Raw genomic sequence first — 23,059 nt, forward strand, 5'->3', positions numbered from 1 at the left:
ACTCCGGTCGCCAACCTGAAGTTGGGAGGAATTACAGCGGCTCTGATGGCTCGACTGAAACACTCCGGCCCTGAAACATGTACTCTGCTACTGGTAGGCGCATCTCTGTCGTGGCCTTCTCGGTGAGCTCTATTTCTGTCGACCAAACCTTGAACGAGAATGGATCTCGCATCAAAGCCTGGTTCCCTGGGGTCGACTGGAATTCTCCGCCCAACACTATGAGGGCGTCTGTCCACCTGCTGTCGAGGCACATATGATCCACTCCTCGGGGGAGGGGTTGGCACTCGACGTCGATCATCACGATCGAATCGGTGATCATACTGCTCATTCCTTCTGTACTGATCACGCCGGTCTCCACGTCCCTCACGCCTCGGAGGCGATCTTGGGCTGTGAGCCGACTGGACTGTATCCGCTGCAACGGATCGACTGTGGATCCTGTTCCGCAACTAAGAAACAACGGAATTCTGGTCTCTCGCTGCCCGGAGCAATGCTCTGATTTGCAACAAGCCTCTGCCAGCCTCTAACTGGGAGGGCTGAATCGACTCTGCTATACGGGCCGCAGCCGCCAAATTATAAATCGGAGTATGATATACCTGCGGGGGCGGAAAGATTTGACGTCGACTGGATTCTGGAGCCCGTTGACGTGCTCGCTCGTCGAGTATTCGCTGGAGATTCTCCAGTCGAGTGCGCTCGGCCAGGTTAGCCAAGCACGCGTCCTCCAAGGCTCGGGCCTCGGGGGTTTCTCCAATGATAGGAGTGTGGAGTGCATCCATGTTCCGGCGGCGAAGTTCCTCCCGCTGCAATGACGTGAGAGGCTTGGGGAGATACTCCTCGTGAGGACGCGACGAGTCGCCCCCATCCGCGCCTCCGTCAGCGCGGGGGAAACCGGGAGGACTGTGTGGCCCATAGATCACCAGAACCTCTGCAGCTGGGTCACTGCTGTCGCATTCGGATGCGGTCTCTGCGGAGCCAGTCGATAGGTCGAACAGGCCGTAGAGGGATTCGTCGGGCTCGATTGCCACGACTTGTGGGGTGGCCGACTAGCGGGCCACCACATGCCTCACCCACCTCTGAAGCCTCGACCGATCGGAGCGCTTGCGCCGGCGAGAAACAGGGCGGGGAGATGCCACGGGAGCCGACCGATAGTGGGTCGACGGCTGCCGCAGGAGGACACCACGGACGTATGCGCGAAAGTGCGTCGCCCCACGGACGGGGAGCGTGTCGACGTCGAGTGGAGCCTCCTGAAGCCAAGCGGAGTCGTTGGCGATGAACGTGAGCGCGCCGAGACGGATCTCACGGCCCTCCACCAAAGCTCCGCCCGAAACCATGATCAAGGAGATCGGAAAAAATCGCAACTTCTCAAACTAGGCGCTAAGACTCCTAGCCCCACGATGGGCGCCAACTGTCGTGGTTCTAACTCTAACAGTGATGTAGGGGGGTAATTATGGAGAGGCGAGGTCTTAGCTATGGAGAGGTTGTAAGGACGCAAGGTTTACGAGTTCAGGCCCTTCTCGGAAGAAGTAAAAGCCCTACGTCTCGGAGCCCGGAGGCGGTCGACTAGATTATGTGTGTATGAGTTACAGAGGTGCTAACCCTTGTCTCGGAGGAGGGGGTGGCTTATATAGAGTGCGCCAGGACCCCGGCGCACTCACGTTACGAAGGGTTCAATGTACATTAAGGTAGGGCGTTACTGATAACGCTAGTAATAAAGTGCTATGATGACCATAAAAGCTACTTAATGACCGACCGTTAGCGTGCGAAGTGACTTTAGGTCTCCTGGCCGTCGAGTGGTTGGATCTTGGTCGAGTAATTGCTCCTTGGTCGAATGTCTTCGAGTCTGTCGAGTGGAACACCTCCAAGTCGATTGAAAGGTGATTTATTCTAGAGGTGTCCTTGGGTAGGGTAGTTAGGACAGGTCCGTGACCCTACCCTAGGTACATAGCTTCATCAGCGGCCGGTAGTTGTTGTGCACAACTCTTATGGATGAGGCAAACTTTAAAGGATTACGGTGTCATTTGTGACAAAGTGCCTCTTTGGTGTGACAATGAAAGTGCCATCAAGATCTCTCTCAACCCGGTGCAACACTTCAAGACGAAGCATATTGAGATCCGGTATCACTTCATCCGGGATCACATTAGGCGAGGAGAGATCGAGCTCAAATATGTCAACACTCATGATAACCTTGCAGATATTTTCACTAAGCCCTTGGATGAAGCAAGATTTCGCGAGTTAAGGCATGAGCTAAATATCATTAATTCGAGCAATGTTGCTTGAACCCTTGCACACCCCACCATACTCAACTTGTTGTCTTGTTTAGATGTAGGCATGGACATAGGGGGAGTGTTATTCTCTCAATGAACTCTCCCTCCCCCCATTATGCATAAACTGATCAAGTCTTTCACATTAGCCATGTTTGATGGTACTTGTGGTTCAAAGACGAGTTTTGGTCATGGGCCCAAGGATAATTCTTTGCGGTGCCATACCAATTGACTCAAACATAGGTGGCTACGGCCACCGCCCTATCTTTGGAGAGGTGGTGTCTCGTGGTTGTTTCGTTTTGTCGTTTGTCTTTCTGCCTTTGTGTGTTGCGTGGTCTTGTGGTGTCGTGTTGCCTCGGAGTGTTCGTGCAAAGACCTTTTCGTGTGCTTGAAACGTGCATCTTCTTGAGCCCACGGTACTACCACGGCTTGCCATGGTACTACCGCTTTGAGAGGCACGGTACTACCGCGCCAGAGCGCGGTACTACCGCTCAAGTGCGGTACTTCCGCCGAGCGGTACTACTGCGATGAGGCACGGTACTACCGCGCCATCGAGTGAGCGTGGGGGTTATGACTCGTGCAGGGGAGTTCCAACTCCCCATACCCATTCACTTGTCTCTCTCCCCACGTCTCTCTCTCTCTTTTGCTCAAGAACGGCGTCGGAGGTCCTCGCCGGATCTCCGTCTCCGGCCACTCTCCTCGGATTCCGACCGATGGGATCGTTCCCCACCACTTCCTCTTGCCATGGACCAAGGTTTTTCCCCAAATCCCTCTTTTTCTTGGTTGTTCTCTCGCTTCTAGGTTTTTGGGGAGATGCTTGTTGTTCTTGAGATTTTAGGCCAAATCTGTGCAAGAGTAGGATGTAGGAGAGTCGTGTTGCGTAGGAATCATACTTGATATGTTGTCATGTGGTAGATCTGTCCAACCGTAGTATCGCCGCGGTTTCGCGGGCTTTTCTCAGATTTGAACTTGTTCGGATCTGACGCGGTGCGGTACTACCGCTCGTGCGGTACTATCGCCCATCAGGTGCGGTACTACCGCGCTAGCTCGTGCGGTACTGCCGCCCATCAGACGCGGTACTACCGCACTAGCTGTGGCACTAAGATCCTACTACCGCTCCTAAACCCGGTACTACCGTGACCTTACACGGTACTACCGCGACTAAGAGCGGTACTACAATCTTAGTACCGCAGCACTTGGCAGTACTACCGTAGGGGTCAAATCTCTCTCATGGCAATTATCTTGTGTGCTTTTTGCATGTTTCTTTTGCTTTGTTGTGGTCTTTGCATTGATCCTTCTTGCTTGTCGTGTGTGTTTTGCGCTTTATGTCTCAGGTGGTGGCTCTCACCGTTCCAATCCCAGTCGTGACACTGGCTCCAAGCGTCTGCGCAATCCCCAAGATGAAGCACCAGAGGGCTCCAATGCCCCCAAGCGCAATGTCAAGACCACTGCCAGCAAGCAAAAGGAACCTGCTAAGGGCATGGACGAGATTTCAGTCAATGAGTATGTCGAACGCCGGAAGATCAATCCCTATGTGAATCCTCGGGCTGTCCTCGGAGGCGCCGAGTTGTTCTGGACCAAGCAATAGGCTCTCATCTATCTGGATGTGATCAAGAACAAGCAGAATACCTTCGTGGATGTCAAGTGGATAGACATGAATCACATGCGGAAGGACAAGTTTCGTGACTATTTTGGAGAGGCTCTGGACTTGGTGGAGCAGTTTGCTATTGAGCCTGTGATCTCCTTTCACCTTGACTATGACCCTGAGCTTATCTGTCAGTTCTTTGCCTCAGTTTACTTTCATCCTAGGGATGAGCGGAGGATGACCTGGATGACCAATGGCCGTCAGCTGTCTGCTACATGGAAGGAGTTCATGGATCTGCTTCACATTCCTGATGACGGGCTTCACACACCCGTTGGTGTTCGCCCCCATGCCAACTCTGAGTCTGCTAACAAGAACCTGCTTCAGTCATTCCTTGTTGAGAAGGTGCTCCCCAATGGCAAGTCAACTTGGGTGCTGAACTCCTATCTGGATATCATGCATCGCATCTTCCGCAACACTTTGTTCCCACGCATTGGCGACAAGGACAAGGTCCATTCTTATCTAGTGGACATGTTGCTCCTGTGTGCAGAGGCACGTTCATCTTAGACTCAGCCACTTGATGTCTCACACATCATGTGGTGTGAGCTTCGGTTTGCAGTGTTCACTCGCAAGGTACCTATCTATGGACCGTACCTGTTTCTGTTGCTCTCCACAGCTTGGGAGAAGATGTACCCTAGTGATGAGTTCCTTGCTCCAGACTGGATTCGGCATGAGTCCATCAGTCTCCGCGCCAAGCCCAACTGGGCCAACACTACTACCCGTGCTGAGGCTTCTACTGCTAGGAGGGCTGTTGGTGAGGAGGAGGCTGCTGCAGAGAATGTTGCTGAGGACCGTGCTGTTAGGTCTACCACACCTTCCTTTGAGCCGTCGTGGGCCAAGAAGTTAAAGGACAAGATGAAGACTCTCTTCTGCATGCAGGCAAAGGGACAGTACAGGACTCACGTGGCAGACAAGGAGAGTCACCGCCGTGACAAGAAGGTTATGAGGCTCTTTGGAGAGGATGTCTTTGGCGGTTCTGAGGACGTCATCACGCCAGAGGCTGCCTGGATGGCAAAGCAGGGGTACAGTGGACCAGTTCAGAGGAGGACATCGAGGAGTCCGTCCCCGCCGCTGAGTCTGACGAGGAGCACGAGGAGCAGTGGGATGACTTCTCTGCCAGAGCCACCCCGTGTGTGTAGGTGTCCTCTCTGCCTTTTTGGCGTCTTGATGCCAAAGGGGGAGAGAGAGTAGGGATTTGTGGTGTGTCGTTCTTGGTGTGTTTGCTTTGTCGTTTGAACCTCGTTTGCCTTTGTTTGGTTTGTGCCTTTGAGACTTATCCTACATATGTTGTAAGATATATGCACTTTATCTATCTTAGTTAACTTATGTTTGTGCTATCTTGTCTAGTGTTAGCCTTCCATTTACTAGATATGCCTTGTCTCTATAATATAGGGGGGTTTTGATCCTAGTATGTGTGTCGTGCAGTCCAAAGCACCCATCTAGTTGGCACACATCTAGGGGGAGCCCGTCTAAATTCTAGAGAGGAGGGGTTTGCGGTTGCTTAATATTATTTCCCTTGTGCAAATCCTGTATTGTCATCAATCCACCAAAAAGGGGGGGATTGTAGGGGCATATTTATCCCTAAGGTGTTTTGGTGATTGATGACAACGCGTTTGCGGACTAATCGTGTGCCTTGAGTATCCCAGACATTTCATCGCTAGGCACAAGACGGTTGGGTGCCCCTCGAAGACTGTTGAAGACGACGTCTTTTCTACGTTTCTTTTTGGTAGATTTGAGTCGTAGGAAAGACGTACTATTAAGAGGGGGTCCGTGTCGGAAAGGTTTGGGTGGAATCATCACGTACACGTTTCTTCCTTGTCCCCTCCTTTCCCTTGCACCTTGGAGCTTCCTCCGTTGTTTATCTCGTCACCTTGTTTCTGGTTGCTGTGTTGGCCTGTGGTAGTACTGCTCCCAGGTGAGCGGTAGTACCGTAGGCACCAGCGGTAGTACCGTGTTGCGGCGCGGTAGTACCGCAGGTGCCCACGGTAGTACCGCTCCCCTGGAACTGCACTACCGTGGGCCACCAGGCTAGTACCGCTCCCCCGCGGTAGTAGGGGCGGATGTAATTTTTTACATCCGCGCCTACCACGGTAGTACCGTTTTCATTCTGCGGTAGTATCGTGCTCAGCTGCCAGGCGGTAGTACCGCCGCTTTGCGGTAGTACTGTGTCGGGTTTTTGCTTCTTCCATTTTTCAGCGGAAGTAGGCACGGTTGTTTCCTTATCCTCTCTCTTCCCAGGCTAGGGGATTCCTGCCTTGCGGTAGTACCGCAAGGGGGAGCGGTAGTACCGCGCCAGCGGAAGTACCGCCCTCAGCACTTGTGCCACAGGTCTGCCCTAGCCGTTGCTGGTGCAGCGGTAGTACCACAGGCCTGCACGGTTGTACCGCGTGACTCTGCGGTAGTACCACTTGGCAGCAAGCGGAAGTACCACGTGGCCCCACGGTAGTACCGCTTGCCTGGTGCGGTAGTACCACTGGCCGCGGGCTGATAGGTGGATAACGGTTGGATCTTTGTCTCTCACTATATAAGGGGTCCCCTTCTTCCCCGTTGACTTATCTCTTCTAACCCTAAGCTCCATTGTTGCTCTAAGCTCCATTTTCGCCCGATCTCATTCCCTAGCCAATCAAACTTGTTGATTTGCTCGGGAGTGGTTGAGAAGGCCTCGATCCACACTTCCACCAAGAGAAATTTGATTCCCCCCACTAATCCCTTGCGGATCTTGTTACTCTTGGATGTTTGAGCATCCTAGACGGTTGAGGTCACCGCGGAGCCATAGTCCATTATGGTGAAGCTTCGTGGTGTCGTTGGGAGCCTCCAATTGAGTTGTGGAGATTGCTCCAACCTTGTTTGTAAAGGTTCGGTCGCCGCCTCCAAGGGCATCAATAGTGGAATCACGGCATCTCGCATTGTGTGAGGGCGTGAGGAGAATACGGTGGCCCTAGTGGCATCTTGGGGTGCATTGTGCCTCCACACCGCTCCAACGGAGGCGTACTTCCCCTCAAAGGGAAGGAACTTGGTAACACATCCTCGTCTCCACCGTCTCCACTCTTGGTTATCTCGTGCCTTTACTTGTGCAAGCTTATTTGTATCATATCTCTTGCTTGCTCGTGTTCCTATCCTTGTTGCATCATATAGGTTGCTCACCTAGTTGCATATCTAGACAACCTACTTTGATGCAAAGTTTAAATTGTTAAAGAAAAGCTAAAAATTGTTAGTTGCCTATTCACCCCCCCCTCTAGTCAACCATATCGATCCTTTCATTGTGGAAGTTCTTCTGCACCACATTGGCGCTAGAAGAACCCTCTGCCCCTTTCACGTGCGAGTCCTTTGCTCTCGAGTTCTGCTCAACACTGAGATGACCAATGACATCCTCAACAGAGAATTCACGTCTCAAGTGCTTGAGAGAAGTAGCAAAGTTCCTCCAACTAGGAGGGAGTTTTGCAATAATGCAACCCGCGACAAACTTGTCCGTTAACTCACACTTCAGGAGCTCCAGCTCCTTAGCAATGCACTGTATCTCATGAGCCTGGTCCAATACAGAACGGTTATCAACCATCCTGCAATCATGGAACTGCTCCATGGCATACAGCTCACTGCCAGCATCAGTTGCGCCGAATTTGACTTCGAGCGCATCCCACAAGTTTTTGGCAACACCCATATGAATATAGGTGTCAACCAACTTGTCTCCAATCACACTCAGAACTGCTCCCAGAAAGATTGTGGTTGCCTCCCTAAACGCCTTCTCCTGTTCAGGAGCAATCGTTTCTGTGAGGGACACACCACCAACTCAGAACACGTTCATCGCTGTGAGCCACAAGGTGGTCCTAGTATGCCAATGCTTAAAATGCGTCCCGGTAAACTTTTTTGGTTTCAGAGTAGCAGCAAAGCCTTGAATCGAAAAGTGCCTAAAATAAGGTTTTTGGATTGTTGGAAATATTAGCACTTTTCCGATTAGACTTATCCACGAGTAAACAGTAAGCATGGCATAAAAGGTATGCATCTCATAGCAATACCTAAGCATACTAGTACGTACAGAACATAGAATCGAACCTTCTATGAGCAGCACATATACGGCTAGCCAACAAGGGATGAGCGGATCATACCCTCCGGTTGGCCAGGCCAACGCGGCGGCGGCGGCAACAGCCTCGGCGTCGTCCGTGGCCTTCTTCTTTACTGCGGCGTCGTCGGCCATGGTGTCGATGCAGGGGAAGTAGTGGAAGCAGAGGCGAACGGAGTTGGGGACGGATCGAGAGCAGTCGCGTCGAGACGCTCCCCAAAAACCTTATTGCCGTTCTCCCGGGCAGGATCTCGAACGACAGGGTTCCGGAGGCACCTGCTCTCCCGACCAGCCGTGCACGCGGTCGTCGGGATGGAATCGCCGGAGGCAGCACAGAGTGAGGAACAGTAGATGACGGCTAGGTCACGCGAGAGGGAGTGAGTGAACCGAACTAGGTTACTTCACTGGCCAGAGCCTTCTTATATAGTCCGTAAGGAAGAAAGTCGTGGGCCTTGACGAGGCCCACGATCGAGTCGGCCCACTCCCTGCAAGGGAGTCGTTGTTCCCGGCAAGGGTCGCACTCCCTGCAAAGGAGTCGACGAATACGCGGGTCCCGGCAAGGGTCGCACCCCCGGCAAGGGAGTTGACGAATCCCGGCGACGCAAGTCAGCCCACAGTCCAACGTCTTGGACAGTGGCCCACATGTTAGCGACTCGTTAATTAATCCCTGATTAATTAATTCATTCCTGAGCGGCAAAAATAAGCTTTGGCTCGGCTCATTCCCGCAACCCGAGGCGGGCGGCGGAGGAGGAGCGCGCGTGTACCACTCCTCTTTCCAAGCTCCCAATGGCAAATGGTAGAGCAGCCCTTATAAAGGGGTCTCAACTCTCCTCAACTAGCAAGGTGGGACTAAACTTCCCACCACCTGCCATCTTATATATGAGCCTCAAGATTAATCAAGGATTAGTGTCTTATATGGGCCTAAGCCCATCCATAATCCAACACACAATGTATGCCAAATTGATAGTGCCAAATGTTAAAATGGCTTTTGGCACCGGTGAGAACATTGTGGAGGATGTAGCCAAATTAGAAAAAGAGGCATCGATGCTCCTTGCTTCGATGCCAAACAACCTCAACTAATAAAATGATAGATAAACTGATGTGAACAACCCAAACGTTGTGGGTAAAGAGAGATGTGGTAGTGTTTTTATCCTATTCTTATTTTGTGGTGGTCCCCAGTATGCATAAATTAGGAACCAACTAAAGTTGTGGACTGCTAGTCTATTTGATATCGGTGCCAAAACTCTGACAACGTTGCAAATTTGGCAGCATCACATTGTGGATGAGTACCAAACACGTTTCGGTTGGGCACGTCGGGGAGTGGCCTCGATCAGGCACCACAGTAGGAGGTACTGGCCGATTTCATCATGAATGTCTCGCGCCCATAGGTGTCCCGGCAAGCCCTCGGTGACCGTCCTGGCCTTTCTGCACCTTTTGGGAATGCATGCGTAGAGAAGGGGGGCGATCTCGCGAATAAAGCGTCACTTGCGACTTGAGATGGTCTAATTTGTTTTATCCGTACGAACGAACAGGTAGTTAGCTAGTTTTCCTGTACAAATTGAATGTGTTTGGCTTTTCAAGCAAAATAACAGTGTAACAACATTTACCTCAAAAGTACTTCTAGTCCTGAGCTCAAATGAGCTCGGGTGGGTGAACAGTAAAATCAAAAAATATTGATATTTTTAAAAAAAACAGAATTATTTTAGTGACAAACATTGACAAAAGTTTTCGGCGCTTGCAAAATTTCAGCATGAAACGACATTTGTAAAAGCTGTGGCAAAAAAAAAACCCACCACCACTCCCATTTACCTTCTTTTTATCTCCCTGGAGACCAGGAGTATATATTGTTTGATTTCTTCAATATGAAGTACTCCTCCGACCCAACCTTAGTTCAAAGCTGCGACATTTATTATGATCGGAGGGAGTACCAAGTATAAAACTCACTTAACACAGTGACAAAGCACTCCTCGCTAATATAAGTATAAAACTTGCTTAACACAGAATGTTGATCAGTTCACCAGTGCACACATTCGGTTTGTTTCTAAAAGACTGATGTTCTACCATCCAATCACACGAAAAAGGAACAAATTGTAACACTGGTCTGGTTACAAACTCAAACTCGACAGCTCTTTGCACTGAGAAACCAAAGCCACTCTGAAATTGCTCAAACGATGAGATATTTAGGCAACTAGTTTCGGTTGGGTGTGTGATATACACATACCACAGCTCCCAGAGAATCACAAGCAAAGCAGGGTAAAAGTATTGCATATATCGTTTGCCAGGATTCAGAAAATCTCGCCAAGTTATACCATAGAGAGCAGCAGCACCAAGGGCATGCACCATGAAGCACCAAAACGCTATACCTCTGGCTGCTGACTTGTAACATCTTCTTGGTTAGAGGCGTCATCAGGAATACTGGAAGATGGGCTTTGTTTCTGACTTGTAACATCTTCTTGGTTAGAGGCATCATTAGGAATACTGACAGATGGGCTTTGTTTCCTTTCTGCCTGTAGCGACCGGCACAGGGACTCGAGTTTGTCCTTTTGATTCTTATATTTGTCTAGTTGCTTCTTCATCACCTCACGCTGCACGCATGACCAAAAATAGGTTCTAAGTTAGCAACATGCGTACCAACTTGCACAAAATTCTCCTAGTATGCAAGCTAAGGTAGATGAAACTGCGTAACCATAAAAAATAAATAAGGTGATACCACACACGGGTATGGTATTAAAGGAGATTAATATGAGCTATCAAAGCATGTGGCTATTAGCTTCAAACAAATAAGATCAGGTAGGTGCGCTTGTTTTCGAGCATCCTAACTAGTTTGTATAATGTATGCATTACCTCCTCAATGAGCTTCACAAGAGCAATATCTGAATTCTCGCACTTGTTCTTCAGGGCTTCATTTTGCTTCCTAAAGTCTTTTATCGCCTTCACCATCTAATGTGGAGATAACAAAATAAATTTTAAGTTCTGTAGGCAGAGCAATTAATAAGAACAAAGGTTCAAAGCAGAATAGCAGATACAGTGATGAGTGTGAAGTGAGATGGGTAAAAACCTGTTCCATTTCCTTCTTGTAAGTTTCGAACACTTCATTGCTTTTTGACAGGGCATCCTGAAACGATATAATGGAACACAACATTTACACCTATAATCCCCATTAAAATGGATAAGCTGGAATGCTGTTGAGAAAATTCCTTATTTGACACTGTCTTAAAATCTGGTTCCTTAGGGCATCTCCAACAGTTGTAAGATAGGTGTGGGTAATTTTGCCACCTAGGACATAGTGATGATGTGGCATATATTAAATGTGGAGAGAGAGCATAGTTGTATGTAGATTAACCAACAACCTTTGCACAAGCTCCAAGATGAAATAGAGAGCAATCACATTTATTTTCTCACCATCTATTGGATAGCTTGCATACAACCCATTGGAGTAGTTGTATGATAGCTTGTTGGTTGATGACATGGACATTTTACCAACAAGACTAACATACAATCTGTTGGAGATGCCCTTATTTGACACTGGAAAAGTTTTTCTTCCCTATTTGACACTAGTCCTAAATTTTATTCCCTATACGACACTTCCGTCCATTTTGAGCCTAAATGACACCTGAAAAGACGATTTTGCCCTTCATGTGGTATGTGTGTGCGCGCGCGCGTGTGCTGTTGCGTGTGTGGGTGCACGCGCACATGTTTGCTGCTGCTGCATGTGTGTGTGCATGTGTGCTGCTGCGTGTGTACGTGCGTGCGTGTGTGTGTGCTGTTGCGTGCCTATGTGCTGCCTGAGTGTGTGCTGCTGCTGCATGTGTGCTGCTGCGTGTGTTTGCTACTGCGTGTGTACGTGCGCGTGCGCGTGTGTGTGTGCGGTTGTGTGCCTATGTGCTGCCTGCGTGTGTGCTGCTGCTGCTGCGTGTGTGTGTGCTGCGTGAAGTGTGTGTTGCTGCGTGTGTGTGCGCGTGCATGTGTGTTGCTGCGTGTGTGTGTGCGTGTGTGCGCGTGCGTTGTGTGTTGGTGCATGTGTATGTGTTGCTGCGTGTGTGCTCCTGCCCTCGCACTGATACTGCGTGTGCGCGCTATTGCCCCCCACACACATACCACATGAGGGGCAAAAGAGTCTTTTCAGGTGTCATTTAGGCTCAAAATGGACGAAAATGTCATATAGGAAATAAAATTTAGAACTTGTGTCAAATAGGGAAGAAAAACTTTTCCAGTGTCAAATAAGGAAGCAGATTTTAAGATAGTGTCAAATAAGGAATTTTCTCAATGCTGTTTATGTGCTCATCTACTGGGGGAGGGGAAATTCACCGTTAAGATAAACTGGAGCAATAGAATTAAGAATTAAGAGTAGGATTTTCTCTGCAAAAGTACCTGAAACTGCTGAAATTTTTCACCATCAGCAGCTAGCTGCACCCGCAGGTTCTTCTCAGTAGTGACAAGTTGAGAAACTTGCTCAGCATACAATACCATTTGGGCATGTTCTTGAGCTGCTTTCGCTTGATGCTGTTGAATTTTCAGATCAGCAAGCTCAAGTTCCAGCGTCTTTTCTTTCAGCTGCAGGTATGATGAGCCAACGAGAAACAAAAGTTCATAGGAAGTTCAATAAACAACACATAAATCATTGTTGTGGGCTTGTGGCAGTATTGGATCCTTGGAGCTACTGGTCAAGCATACCTGATGAGCATATTTCTGCTGAATGATATTATATTGATCAGCAAGGTCTTTGAGTTTATTTCTCAGCCTACAAAATAGCAGCCATCATTACGTATGTAACTTTGTTGTGAATCGAGGTTGTTTCAATTATTGAAACTCTTAAAAATGAAGACATGCCTAAGCTTAGTAGTCTTACGAATTGTTCTCTTCAAACTGAGCAATGCATTCATTTTTCTGCTCCTCAAGCTTGACACTGACAGCCTATAAAATATCATAAATATAATGGTAAATAAAGGATAAAAAGTACTCCAGTTAATGACTAAGTCAAAGCCAGGGATCAAGCTGGCCAGGAACGTAAAACAGGCTATCCCCCATTCATGGGGGGCAGCCAATCTCATAGAGTATGTATTTGGTAATGAAATTAAAAAGGACATTCATAAATATTTATTTCAGATTACTGTCATGTAACGTATCATTGACCTTCATAGCATTCTCGAATTTGTCGGACATCTCCATCCGAAAGTTCTGCCCCTCTGTTGACACCCTTTGGCACTCTTCCTGAACCACAGACCTAAGATATATCACAGTTGAACAGAAGTGCAAAATACTTATGAATACTAGTTTCACATCTCAGAACTAACTGAACATACCTTTAACATTTTGTTTTGACGCTGAAATTCTCTACAAAGAGATTCTAATTTTTCTTTAACTGCAATGGCTGCAAGAGACAAAATGCAAACAGCACATCTTAGTAGGTAGGAAGGATTTTAGGAGTACCATGTGCATACATGAGTATTGAGTTAGATCTATTTTGCTTTGTTCTAATGACATGAATATTATAGAACATTATACCAACCAAAAAAAGTGAAGCTGTAGTGTTTGGACAGTGAACCCTTAACTGTTGAAAAAACAGGCATGTAGTCGGGATCATGGTTTCACATAATACAAACTTGCCTGCATCCCTCTCTGCTACCACTCTATGGAAATATGATTTCTAACCAATACACTTCCAGGCAATTATTTCTACTGCGGTCAAAATAATTTTGGGCCTCTTCTGAATACATCTCTCACACGTTCGACTTGGTGTCTTGGGCATTGCTCTTCGAGGTGCTGCGTAGGATCGGCTTTGGGCCTCGCTTGGACGCTTCCGTGAGTGGGTTGCCATCCTGCTGTCCTCGAGCAGCACAACTGTGATGCTCAACGGTGAGCCGGGCCGCCGATATGGCAACAGAAGGGGCTGCGACATGGTGACCTGCTATCCCCCATGTTCGTGTTGGTGATCGACACCCTCAACAGGTTGTTTTGACCAGGGCCAGGGAGTTCGGGGTGCTCCGTAGTCACGCGCCTCGCACTTCGTTTGCCGGCATCTCGCTTTACGCGAACGACGTGATCATCTTCAGTCACCCGGATAGGAGGGTGTTGCTCGCTGTTCGCAGCTTCTTAGCGCTCTGCGGGCACACGTCGGGGTTGCACAACAACTTCGCTACATGTTTGGTGTCCACGATAGGTTGTTCGGACGAGGTGGCCTCGAGGCTGCATTGGTGATGGAGTGTCAGCTGGCTCCATTCCTGACCAAGTACCTCGGGATCCCCCTCGCCCTCCGGAAGTTGTCAAGTGTGGCTCTCGAACCATTGGTTGACACGATCACGGATCGCCTCCCAACTTGGAGGGCATCGATGATGGCAAAGGTTGGGCGCCTAACCTTGGTCAGGTCGGTCCTAGCCCCCATGCCATTGCACTAGGTGGTGGTTCTTGGCTTGAACAAGCGGTCCCAGAAGCAGATTGATAAGATCCCCAGGGGATTCCTTTTGCTTGGCAGGGCGGCCACTGCCACGTCAACTGGCATTGGGTGTGTAGGCCCCTTCGTCTGGCCGGCCTAGGTGATTTGAACCTCAGGAGGGTGGCAATCAGTCTCCGAGTCCACTGGCTCTGGAGGATGCCCACTGATCCCAACCTCCCCTGGAAAGGCCCCGGCCTCCAGTTCTCCTGGGATGAACATGCAGTGTTCACCGCATCCACCAAGATGGTGGTTGGCGACTGAGCTGGCTTGATGGTCGGGCAATCTCAGAGATAGCGCCCAAGCTGCACCAGCTGGTCTCCCTGACTCTTCGGGATGCCCGATCGCATCGACGCTGGATCTCGGATATCGGGGGCGGGGTGGGGCGCCGGCTCTGTGCCATCTGCCGGTTGGCCTGCCTGGTGCAGCTTGCTCCCCACACGGACGCCCTCCAGTGGCGTTGGACGGCGGATGCGCAGTACATGTCCAAGAGTTGCTATGACGCTCTCTTTGAGGGCGCGGTCGGACCTCGCTCGTCAAGTTCTTCCTGTGGCTCGCTTGACCAGATCAAAGTGTCTTGGGCGTCATGGCTTGCAGCACACATCGAGTTTTGTGCTATACGACCAGTCCAAGGAGACAATGGCCCACCTCCTCTCTGGCAAGTGCTCTCCTGGTTCAGGTCGATTGCTATTGGCCCAGCCGAGGGGGCGGACTTTGTGGATTGGTGGCAAGAAACTTGCCTCTATTTTCCTACCTCGGGTTCTTGGCTCGGAAGGCGCGTCCTCAGTCATCCAGTTAGTGGTTTGGTGCATCTGGAAGCATCATGACGCAATCAAGTCGAAGGCTAGGCAGTGGGCTCTGGCGGGCGTGTCTGGGCTTGCGGCTTTGCTCCTGAAGGGAGCGGCGACTAGCGTCTAGGGGCGTTGCATTGTGCATTGGGTGTGGCCTTGCTTGGGCTATTATACGTCGGGTGCGTCCTTCTTGGAGCTTGTAATGACTCTTCTCTCTATCAATGCAATGAAACGCAAAGCTTTTGCGTTTTCTCAGAAAGAAAAAAAGAATACATGAACGATAAACACAGGAACAGAAAAATACACAATAACTAAATGTCATGACATATTGAATCCTGCATGAATTGAAAACACATGAACAAGTAATAGAAACTATTTGATTATCTGGTTGCACCATAAAAAAACACATGAGTATTCTTTAGGGATTATTAGATGCGTTGCCATAGCCCACAGTTGCCAGACACAGAAAAAAATTCTAGATCTCTAAGCCTTGGCTAGGAATTCTACGGAATAGGGGTGTATGGCCTATGGAAACCATAGGAATTTTCGTGTTCACTGTCTTTTAGTTTTCTGATCCCATGTGCCTCTATAGGAAAAAATTCTAGGGGATGACAATCCTTCCGTCTAAAGGAGCTACAAAGAATCTTAACTGTGATTTTCATGTTTTCAACAAAAATGTTAATGAATTTTAAATCCTTTAATGGAATATGCACAATTGAGCTGTCTCCGTTTAGGGGGTGTTCATTGCTAACCCAAATTTCAAATAAATGAATAGATTTATATAGTGATGGAACGATCATATAATGCATCTTTCCTATATAGAGTGGACAATTGTCCATGGAAGAAGCAGAATGGAGATTTTGCTATGTTCTTGCTAAATGTGTCTGGTCCACCAGATGTTCCATGCTATAATTTCTGATGAAAGACCAAAAGAATACATTTTAAGGTAGGAAGGATTTTACGAGTGTGCATACAAAGGAAAAAAGAACAGAGTGATCAGTATTTAGTTACATAGGTTTTGTTTTGTTTAATGAGAAGAATCCAGAAGTTTTCAAATTACCACACGTTATATATTAACATGGTTATTAGATAACTTTATTCCAAACAAAGGACAGCTGTGGGGTTTTTAACAGTGGATCCTTAACTGAGAGTAACCAACGGATTTATCCATTTCATTCAACTGTTGGAGAACTAAGCATCGGGGTCACATTTTGGATAATAGAAACTTGCCTGCATCCCTCTCCGCTACCACTCCATGGTACCTCTGGGCAAGTTGCAACAACTCCCTGTCCTTCTCTAGCTTACTGTTCCGCTTCACGACCTTACGCTTTGGTTCGCCACTATCCTACAAAGTCATGGAATCAATCCAGTTTAGCACACACTTATCTTCCCACACCAACACCAATATAGCAGACAGAGAAATCTAAACCATATCCATTTCTGCATTGACAACCTTTGGATTGGCCAGCGGTTCTGATTGCTCTACCACAAAACTCTCCTTCATTGCATCTTTGGCACCTGTGCCAGAGCATCAAAACGAAGGTGAGCGAACATATTACAGACTTCAATGGCGATGGGCGAAGCCGCTTAATAAGTTGCCTCATTCACCATAAACTGTAACTGACGATTTGATGTCGAAATTAGACGACATCAGATCAGGAAGCTGTCAGTGCGTGATAGGGAGAGGGGGAGAGAGAGATCACCTCCTATGTCTGCGGCGGGCCCCTGCCGCTCGGGGGCACGCTCCGGCTCCGAAGCGGCGGCGGCCATAGAGAGGCTCCGCAGGGCATCGGCGGCGTCGGCGGGGGTGGATGGGGAGCCTAGGGTTTCCTCGCCGTCGGCGCGGGCGGCGCCCTCGTGATCAGGGCCGAGGGCGGGATGCAGGGGATCGGCGGCGGCGGGGGCGGGGGCGGAGGAGACTGGCTGGGCCTGGTCGGCGGAGGAGCTCTCGACGAAGCCATCGGGGAGCGCGTCGGCCTCGGGGAGACGCGTCGCCGGCGAGCCTTCCATTGGTGTAGGGAGGGAGGGAGGGAGAGATGGTGTCGCCGCGCAGTCCCCTTGTGCTGGTGTCCTGTGTTTCGTGTAACTCTGCTGCTGCGAACACGCGTTCGGCACAAGGCCGGTCATAACTCCGTCACTCCGTGTACGCTGCTGGTAAATCCGCCGTATAAAGATTCATGTTCAGGAGAACAGAGATGGGTTCATTTATGTTTGTTCTAGTTTCAGGAATCAAATCTGAATTATCCTCGATTCAGATGTAGGGCTACTGGGCTGTCGCATTCAAACTTGGTTCATACGCAAAAAGTAAAATAAAAAACAAACTTTGTTCGGAATACTAGTACATGGTAATATAGTTCCTACATGCTTGCAGATGATAATCTTAGCCAAAATGTGCATACATTTGCATAAGTGCAAAATTGGTTTCGGTCATATATACAACACGAACACACACACAGCAGCAGTTAGTACATCATTTGGCTGTGTGCATGCATCTTCAGATGCAGTGACCTGAAAAGTTTACTCTGTTCTACCATCTACTGTAACACAAATGTTCCTCATGGTTCCTCCTCAGAAGCGTCCAATGACCATTTAAACTCGGCAATACCATTTCCTGTATTGTCCACGCTGCGCCACACACAAAAACTCAGTCTGACACTCTGTAAGACACTCAAAACCTCATATGCGGACGTTAGCGTCCAATAGCCTCCATCTCCATGGGCTTGTAAAAACATGGCCTGTGAACTCTTACTGATTGCTCAACTCATGGATGCACATACTTTCAAATGGAAAGTTATGAGCTCAAGTATCAACTTGCGGATCGCAACGCTCCTCTCGAGTTTGTAGGATATGCGGCAGAGGGGCAGTTATCTTCACCATCTGCAAAGCCATCCACAAAAATGTAAGGGGAAAACACACGTGGTGTTCAGTCATCATCGTTTGTTGCTCAGTGAACCCAAAAGGAAAGGGACTAACAAGAAAAATATCATGTCAACATTCCTATGAAAGAAAGGATGAATAGATGATCAAACATTTCAATTGCACAGTTCGTTCTGCCAACCAGATCACCTAAAGTGCACAACTAGAAACTATCCAACAATACTTACGTTTATATTTACAATTCTAATGTTAGATTGAAAATATTGAAATATTTCTTGCACGACTATAATTGCATCGACAAAAATAAGCAGTATTGATCTTTCTCTGTTTCTCTCCATTGATGGGGATTTTTTTTCTTCCCTTCTTATAAATAATGCAAAAACTTGCTTCCTCATGCACTGATAGAACAGAAGAATCATTTTGTAAATGAGACTCGACAACACCCATGACCATGTCTTCGTGTAGATCTGAGGTCACCTGCTGCACATCAGGCCAGTTACCCCCACAGACGCAGTCACTGCGTAGTTAGTATAAGAATTTAGATTCTCAGAGGAACCATTGAAGCTTCTTTTAACATCATTTTGCATCTTGGTAATATGATTGGTAGCATATCCTACCTGCTTTGTTCAGTCTAACAATCTAACAAAATAGTAGCATATACAGTTATACAGGAGCGAACCTAATTCTTCATTCTTTTAGGGAAAGAAAATACTCTTTGTCATTTGTTAAGATTTACTCATAGTTGTACTGAAAAATAAAACCCTACAATCATGTCTTATTCAGAAATAAATCACAAAATTACTTGTAATTCATTCCTCATTCAATAAAACAGTTCTTAAGGCCCATAAGCTATTGCGCATGTTAGGCGGAGAACACTACCCAATTTAGAAAGATTAATTTCTCTTTACCTTATTCGTGGTTGGATGAGAAAGGACCAGCCAATGAGCATGCAAGTGATACCCACAGTCTCCGGGAACAGGCTGTAAAGGCCTCTCATAACCTCTAAAACGAATTGGTAAGGTTAGTTAAACTAGATAAAAGAACGGGGGGGGGGGGGGGGGGGGGGGGCGGGGGGTCATACATGGACGTACTTCGCAGCACAACTAAAAGATGAAAGAATTACCCGTCATATGCATAAGAAATATCCGTACTAGTAGATTCCAGGTCATGAAATTTAGGCTGCCCACCAATACCATAGAGAGGATCATCTGGAAAAAAAATCATGCAGTGTCCTAACTTTGGAATCTATTTAATGAAAATAGGATCTGCCATGACCTTTATTTAGATTTTTTTAATGATATGCAAAAACACTTTTAGCTAAGCCTGGAAGGAAGAGCTCAAGTAAAATCGTGCCCATCACAATAACAAGAGTGTTTTGGCTTACCAACAAGAGGGTGTCCAATGTATGCAAGGTGTATTCGGATTTGGTGAGGCCGTCCTGAATGAATTTCAACCTGCACCAGTCAAGGAAAAGAAACAGTGACATATATAAGAAATCATAATCTAAGCCTTATACACATCGGTAATTTGAGGGAACGATGTCATGTGCATACATAAATGAATATGTAAAAGCAGGACACAGAACCCCATCATACCTGGACCAGCGTTTGATTTTGATGCACAAGTCTCTCAAGAACACACACTTTGCTCATGGCTGGCTTTCCTGAGAATTAATAATGAAAGATAAAAAAACATAAGGCCATGTCCGATGCAGCGCTAACAGCAGGCACTAATCACGGTCATTTTGCCAGTTTCGGCCTTATTCCTTGTATCAGCGTTGGCATCGCTTCTGGAACTGGAGACAGACACTCCGAGCTATTCATGCAGGCGGAATTTCGCCAGGCAACAGCACTACACTGTGATCTCCATTTGATTTGTTAGCTTGTTTGTTACAATCTCGACTGTATTCATCTAGCGGGACACAGGTACTATACCGGTACTCCTTGGCATATTAGATGTGTGCGCTACATGTCTGCCTTAATAAATGCCATCTCCTGCATGCAGCTTTAACTAGCAACATTTGTCTTTTCTTTTTGAGAGCCCTTAATTAGCGAACAGAATTATCTGAGAAGCTGAGAGCTCTGGAGACTTCCGCTAAAACCGGTAAAACAAATGCAGCCAACTTGATTGTTCTAGGGATATATATAGGGACTTGCAAAATTTGCATTGGAGTTAATGGACGCTTAAATCAAAATTTACTACCTAAGTGTCTGTAAACTAATTGCCTGGATTGGAGATCGAGGCTCTTACGCTAGACGCTTACTGCACTGGAGATGCATTAATAAATCAAGCAAGATTTGTTCAATATAACCTATATTGTCGATTTTAGTAAGCCCATTCTTGGTTCGGTAAACTTGTAGTACCTGAGGAACATGCCACATAAAGTCCCTCTGCAACTCCAGGGTAGTGAACCAATCCTATGGGTTGAGTAACCACATCCTGCAGGTGCAAAGAAAGAAAATCATACCATAAATTTTGGTTTGCAAGAATGGCCGGTACATACATTTTTGAAGCAAGATATCAGTTAGGATAGTGTAATTCACAGGCGTGAATGGGAAAGCACAGCACCTCATTGTGTTCAAGTATACCAGTTACTAATGCTCGATAGAATTTTGAAATTTTCCGTTCTTTGCCCACCTCAGTTCCATCCCTATAAATTAAATTAATCACTTAACCAATACTGGTGTGCTAACGATACTGATATACTCTTTCCAAATTTAAAAGAGAAGATTGTACACCTTTTCTTCTCTGCATTTGCAGCACCTTCTGCAAAATAAGATGCAAGTTGAACTTTGGCAAGATTTGTCTTGGCACAAAGCAGTAGACCTAATAACATGGAACATGCAGGTCATCAGCAAGAGTTTCACTTTTACATATGGAAATGCAGCGGTAACAAACATTTTTCTGCGAGACACATTTTATAACCAAAAAATTAGTAGGAACATGAGGCTTCATTGCAGAAGGGCTCTTTGTTACAGGATGGTAAAAAAAAAAGGGCTCCAGAAACAGCAAATATGTATTTCTCCTAGACTCCTGGTTTCATAGGCAAGGAACAAAATTCACATCTGCTAGGCCTCAACTGGTCAGAGTGAACTAAACAAAAAGCTACAAACCTGACGTGCCCCTTCCTAATCGATGAACAGGTACAGGATGTAACTGCACATTTTTTCTCTTAGAGCAGCTTGATGGGGGCATCTTCCACTCTTTCCACTGAAGCTGTGCTAGAACAGTGCGCTGCTGGAAGATTCCTTTTGGCAGAACTTGCAAACCGGAAGGCTTGTTAAGGGCGACCTGAAAAAAAAATGGTGAGCTAATTTATGGCTATGATTATATAGCTTTAAGTGTTACAACTAATTTTATTAAACATACATAGGGATAAGGAAGATTCATACTTGCTGAAAATCGGTACCAAGATTTGCAACTACCATAGCAATAACAGACAAACATTACAATGGGAAAAAAGCATTTGGCTCGCAAAAAATAGATGAAAAACAGATATGACTTGAACCTTGACAACAAGCTAGGCTGAACGACAGTTGGATAGAATGTGTTTATGTGCAATTTAGCAAGAATACCAGGTTGAAGTGCATACCATGTCGTCATCTTCATAAAGCACTTGAAGCAAATGTGGTGCAAATGGCTCCTTCCATGCGAGGCGATGATATACCAACTTAGAACCCACCCTGAAAAAGGGGATCCAAATGAAATACATATTAGTTTTGAAAGGTAGCTACTAACGTAAAGGAAACGATGAAGGAAAATAAGAACGATAACACCCTTGTTGCAAATGTGTACTGCAAACAGCATAAGAGGATACCTGAGAATCATATCTGGATCAGTGACAACTTGGCCATCAACCGTTATCTGCAAAAAAATCTCAGTGCCTTCATTTGTATTTCAACACGCGTGACTTACAATGCAGAAACATACTACTCCCTCCGTTCCAAAATAAGTGTCTTACGGAGGGAGTACTAATTAGCTACAGGACACCACATAAATTTTCTTATGCATGCATTTGAAGCTCAAAAGGGCAAAGAGAGAAAGCATCAGCATGAAGGATTCATAAGCCTAACAGCTAGCAACTCATAACAACAAAAAACGACTGATTGCAAAATTAACAGCATGGTTAATTTACCCACACACAAAAACAGCATGACTAATTAACCACTGGTTGCTGCGTATGCTACCTGTCCATTGCGAATCCTATGAATCCACCTGCAGAGGCGTGCAACCACCACAATCAAATCAACACGGCCTTCCAGCCTCCAGTCCAGAGAAACCAAATACAAAAGGAGAAGGAAGCCACGGAGATCAACAAGTGAGCTTGGGCATCAGATACGTACCCTGGCAATGGCGCCGAGCTCTTGTAGTTCTCGGAGTAGAAGTTGATCAAGGCGGCGGTGGTTTCCGCATCTGCTCGCATGTGGATAAATCAGAGGAAGTTCAAAAGCAAAACAGGAAGAGAGCTACCCCGCAAAAAAAAAGGAAGAGAGCTGGGGAGAGGAAGGGGAGGCTGACCGGCGCCGCGGAACGTATCGGTGTAGGAGAGTCCTTCGTTGAGATCGGGCCATGGCCTCCCGAAGAAGTAGTCCGCCTGCAGCGGCGGACTCTCTCCGGCGGCGGCGGCGGCCATCGCGTCGGCCATCAGGTGGAGGAATACAGCTTTAGGAGTGCAGTTTGCATATTGGTCCACTAGGTATTTTTATTTTTAGATGAGTCCACTAGGTTTCTGCTTTTCCCTGGGGACGAAACGTTTGTGCCATTAAGTTTCAAATCGAGCCAGGTGATCTGACAGCCGAATACAGGCATCGGAGTCTCTAAGAACTTTCTTCCCATTTTGTCTGGTGCTCGTGACACAACTGATTACTCTCTCCGTCCCATAACAATATAAAAAAATGGCTTGATATCAAAAATATAATAAATATAAGAAGTGGCATACAAAATCTGATTGTTCACAATGACACATTAGAGTATTGTGCCAAAAACGCTCTTATATTGGAGCTG

At 47.2% G+C, this 23,059-nt stretch overlaps 2 protein-coding genes across 10 annotated transcripts; both read right to left on the reverse strand.

The window, feature by feature from the left end:
• Positions 1-9,910: 9,910 nt before the first annotated feature.
• Positions 9,911-17,289, reverse strand: LOC125530318 (uncharacterized). Its single transcript, XM_048694715.2, has 11 exons — positions 16,882-17,289; positions 16,632-16,696; positions 16,409-16,523; positions 13,261-13,328; positions 13,091-13,168; positions 12,807-12,871; positions 12,632-12,698; positions 12,329-12,511; positions 11,016-11,072; positions 10,802-10,897; positions 9,911-10,542 (listed from the first exon to the last, which is right to left on the reverse strand). The coding sequence occupies exons 1-11, from the start codon at positions 17,186-17,188 to the stop codon at positions 10,315-10,317; spliced, it is 1,329 nt and encodes a 442-aa protein (XP_048550672.2). The 5' UTR covers positions 17,189-17,289; the 3' UTR covers positions 9,911-10,314.
• A 269-nt stretch (positions 17,290-17,558) lies between these two features.
• Positions 17,559-22,874, reverse strand: LOC125552004 (RNA pseudouridine synthase 5). 9 transcript variants are annotated; one of them, XR_007303350.2, is made up of 15 exons: positions 22,574-22,837; positions 22,399-22,468; positions 22,243-22,270; positions 21,873-21,919; positions 21,648-21,738; positions 21,169-21,346; positions 20,794-20,881; positions 20,624-20,705; positions 20,419-20,494; positions 19,651-19,718; positions 19,440-19,509; positions 19,179-19,263; positions 18,964-19,057; positions 17,928-18,055; positions 17,559-17,803 (listed from the first exon to the last, which is right to left on the reverse strand). XR_007303350.2 is itself a non-coding variant. In XM_048715440.2 (14 exons), exons 1-14 carry the CDS (start codon positions 22,698-22,700, stop codon positions 17,978-17,980), a joined length of 1,182 nt encoding a protein of 393 aa, XP_048571397.2. In that variant the 5' UTR covers positions 22,701-22,834; the 3' UTR covers positions 17,559-17,977. The 9 variants fall into 9 exon arrangements, 7 of the variants coding, with proteins under 7 accessions (XP_048571397.2, XP_048571400.2, XP_048571402.2 ...); XM_048715440.2 differs by having other exon boundaries at positions 17,559-18,055; positions 22,574-22,834; XM_048715441.2 differs by lacking the exons at positions 17,559-17,803; positions 17,928-18,055 and adding an exon at positions 18,385-18,572 and having other exon boundaries at positions 22,574-22,839.
• Positions 22,875-23,059: the final 185 nt, after the last annotated feature.

The sequence above is a fragment of the Triticum urartu genome, chromosome 4A (assembly GCF_056163025.1).
Source record: "Triticum urartu cultivar PI428250 chromosome 4A, HENAU_Tu73, whole genome shotgun sequence".
NCBI classification, from domain to species: Eukaryota; Viridiplantae; Streptophyta; class Magnoliopsida; order Poales; family Poaceae; genus Triticum; species Triticum urartu.

Coding starts and splice junctions, on each gene's coding strand:
- LOC125530318 (XM_048694715.2), bottom strand. CDS start 17,188: ATGGAAGGCTCGCCGGCGACGCGTCTCCCCGAGGCCGACGCGCTCCCC. Junction 16,524..16,631: donor AACCGCTGGCCAATCCAAAG/GTTGTCAATGCA, acceptor ATGACTTTGTAG/GATAGTGGCGAACCAAAGCG. Junction 13,169..13,260: donor GTCAAAACAAAATGTTAAAG/GTATGTTCAGTT, acceptor TCTGTGGTTCAG/GAAGAGTGCCAAAGGGTGTC.
- LOC125552004 (XM_048715438.2), bottom strand. CDS start 22,700: ATGGCCGACGCGATGGCCGCCGCCGCCGCCGGAGAGAGTCCGCCGCTG. Junction 20,882..21,168: donor ATTAGGAAGGGGCACGTCAG/GTTTGTAGCTTT, acceptor CCATGTTATTAG/GTCTACTGCTTTGTGCCAAG. Junction 20,706..20,793: donor GCAAATGCAGAGAAGAAAAG/GTGTACAATCTT, acceptor TTTAATTTATAG/GGATGGAACTGAGGTGGGCA.